At 44.5% G+C, this 3,545-nt stretch overlaps 1 protein-coding gene across 1 annotated transcript in view; it reads right to left on the minus strand.

The window, feature by feature from the left end:
• The window catches only part of LOC137971416 (uncharacterized), an 849-nt gene extending 697 nt beyond the window's left edge, over positions 1-152 (minus strand). Inside the window, exon 1 of the mRNA XM_068818247.1 lies at positions 1-152. This exon is cut by the window's left edge and continues 697 nt beyond it. Within this exon, the coding sequence (XP_068674348.1) occupies positions 1-152 (152 nt within the window).
• Between the last annotated feature and the right edge of the window lie 3,393 nt (positions 153-3,545).

A 3,545-nucleotide genomic window follows, 5' to 3' on the forward strand; every position in this document is an offset into this window, starting at 1 on the left:
CTAGAGGCTTGTTCGCCGCCATTTTTGGAAGCTTGTGGATCTTGTCGTTTGATAGACTGCTGCAGCTCTTCCAAATTTTGCTTAAGGGCGGCAATTTCATCCTTAAGACTGTCATTTTCCCTTTTTAAAGAGGCTACTGACACATTAGGCATAATTAAATAATGTCTTTTGAAGTGGATGTCAAGAAGTAAAGAAGTAAGGCGGAGCAGTCAAAGATGCGTCCGCACTCCACCAGCGCCAGAGCAGGACTTCCATCGGTGATACTTGATTTATCTAAACATTCATGTTGGCAAAGTCCGTCTATGAGTTTCCTAGGTCCTTTCCCGCATTTTGAACAAGTTCCGCGCTTACTGGATTTGGTCATTGTGTTTCAAGATGGCGAAATGACCAGTTGCGATGTTACGACAATAAAATTGCTGCAGACGGTCGATGAAAACTCAGTTGCTAGAGTTTGCAGTTCCAATCTTAAAACAACATGGCAACTAGGTTAAAATAGGTCGTTATTGTAAACGTTCGGCGGGTCGAACAAAAGCGTCAGGTTATTCCACCAAGCAAAAACCAGCAGCAAAAACCATTTACCCGTAGCCCTTGCGGGCGACGGGTATAATTGGCGGCCGACCGAATTCAATATGACGCTCTCTCATTGGCTCATTTATAATTTGTCGCAGCGACTTGTTGCCGAAGTGTACACATGCACTGTGGGACAACTCTGCTTTCGCTAACTTTGTCGCAAACTGGTTTGCATTCGTGCAACTGATCGCAGCGACAAAAATCTGCCGCAGCGACAATGATTTTCTCAAAATTAACCTTGTCACAAGAGGCGAACTGTTGCGGCGACCCTTCTACGCGACGTGTCGCAGCGACTTATCGCCTAGCATGTCTCGGCCTTTATGAAGTACGTCAGCACTTCAGGGTAAATCTTCATTTTCTCCCCTAAATGAAGCGCCGTCCCTATCAGTGTCATTTTTGAGGAACTGCCACACCCTTTCCATATTAAAAAGGTTGAAAAAGACACGAAGTGATTACAATAACGTGAATTTATATTTTGAGATGACTTTCTCTTGCCGTCGCAGTCGCCTTTGTTTAAGTTCCCTGAGCAACTTATGCGGTTGCGAAAGAAGGCTGAAAAAAAGTACGGCTTCATTAAAGAGTCCCGGTCTTCGTCAACCTTTGACCGCCAGTGTAATATGGGGTTCAAATCTCGTTCAACGCGAAATTTACCGAGCCGCGAAAATTTTGAGTATATACTAAAACAGTGAAATAATATAGCACAAAAAGACGATTTTAACTCAGTCATTTATTCCTGCAAAGATCACAACATTTTTGGGCGCAAATTCCGCGTGAATTGCTCGGAGGTGAACAGCAAAAGATGTCCTTGAGTTTGACTAGCCAATCAGCGCTCGTGTTCAATGCTATGCACTGTTTTCGTATTTACTAAAAATACGTATCTCAATTTTATACGAGAATATTCATATTAAATAGTCAACTTATAGAAATGAATGGAAAGAAAAACGTATTATAGTACGTACTCAAGAACTACAAATTAAACGAGGCGGTTGAAATGAATTTATCAAGCGCATAGTGTTTTAATAGAAACGTAACTGATCCAGAGTTTCAAATAATTCAAATGAAACGAGGCAATCAGTCTTTGCGTGATACCTTTCGTAAACGTGACACGTAATCTATCAGACTGAATTTCCTGTTCCTGACCTTGAGCAACCGTCAAAAGCAAATGTATAATGAAGCGTATAATGATGCAACAAAAATTTTTGCAAAGAAAAGTAACCGAAGATCATGTACAATTTCTAGCTTCGAACTAAAGAGATCACTCGAGCCATGTTGTAGATCAAGTCTTCATTAATTTACTTTTCAAACCCCAAATTAACATTAATATCACATCTCCCACCCCCCCCCCCTCCCCCCCCATATCGAAAACTGTCATTTACTTGAAAAATACATGACGCAAATTGGAACTTAAAAGGAAAATAACAAAAAGAAACAAAACAAAATAAAGAAGACTCTTTCCTAAAAAGTATCCATGGTCTCTCAGTTGTTTGTTGCGCACAACAAATCGAGTCTCTTAGGGGGTCTTAAAATTCGTCCAGATCTGGTGCGCACAGCATTATCTTTCGGGCTTTCGAGAACTGGCCGTTCGAGTCTTTCTGGATCTGGGGAAGCTGGTTCCATTTCCGGGTTGCCGATATCCTCATCGGGCTTGTTCTTTTCCTTTGACATGGGCTGGAACTAAGGCAGAAGGGCTGACCTGTTTCTCCGTAAGAGGCTGCCTGAAGTCTCTACTGTGTAAGAGCGCGGCTGATCCGACTGCTGGACCCTGACTGTGCCTGGCTTGTTTTCACCTTGGACCCACACTCTATCGCCGGGCTGCAGTGGGTGTAACTCCTTGACTCCGTGTCGTGCGTCGTAATACTGTTTTTGCTTGATCTTTCTTTCACTTTCCTCTCGCTTCCAGTTCGAATCTGACGGCCGAATAGTAGTTCAGACGGGTTCTTTCCACCTTGCAGGGGTGTGGATCGATATGCAAGAAGAGCTTTCGCAGGGTCACTCTCCTTCTGCAGCAAGTTCTTCGCTGTTTGATTAGCTCTTTCCACTTCTCCATTGGATTCGGCATAGAGGGGACTACTGGTAACATGTTTGAATTCCCAGTCTTTGGCAAATTTGGCAAACTCGGCCGAGTCGTACTGGGGGTTACTGGGGGCAGTTGTCCGAGCGTTCCACCTCCGATATACCATGTCTTGCAAACACAGATTTAAGGGCACGTATCGTTTCAGATGAGGCGAGTGATGCCAAGTAATTGACCTCGATGAACTTCGAGAAATAGTCCACCACGATCAGATAGGGGCGTTTCTTGACATAGCAGATGTTAGTGCCGATCACTTGCCACAGTCTGTCCGGGGCTACGCTTGGAATCATGGGCTCTTTCTTGATTATTCTTCGCTCGGTACACTTGCGGCACTGCTTCATGCACTAGGTCTTCAATTTGACGACTAAGGTCTGGTCACCATAACACTCGTTTCGCTCTTTCTGTGCACTTCGTAACGCCTTGGTGGCCCTCGTTAATGCGGTCGAGCATCTCCAGTCTTAGGGACGTTGGGATGACGATCCTTTCAGCTTTGAGAAGCAATCCGTGGACAACCGAAAGTTCATCCTGGATTTGCCAATAGCGTTTAAGAGCGTCTGGTACTCTGGTTCGGTCTGGGCAGCCTTCACTGCAGTATTCCTTCACATTTTAACAGACTTCGTCCTCTTCTTGTTTTTCTCTTATTTGCTCGAGCTGTGTGTTTGAGGCTGGGAGGGAGGCAAATACATGTTGAACGTATAAATCGATCTCCTCTTCAGTACTCGACTGCCTATCCTGCTGCTCTACAGGTGCTCTTGATAGCGCATCAGCAGTAATCAGGCTCTTTCCGAGAACGTGGGACACTGTGAAGTCGAATCTTAACAGGCGCATATGGAGTCGTTGGATCCGTGGTGACATTTTCTTCCAAGTTCTTTGAACCAAGGATTGGAACCCGAGGCTTGTGATC

The sequence above is a fragment of the Montipora foliosa genome, chromosome 9 (assembly GCF_036669935.1).
Source record: "Montipora foliosa isolate CH-2021 chromosome 9, ASM3666993v2, whole genome shotgun sequence".
Lineage (NCBI taxonomy): Eukaryota > Metazoa > Cnidaria > Anthozoa > Scleractinia > Acroporidae > Montipora > Montipora foliosa.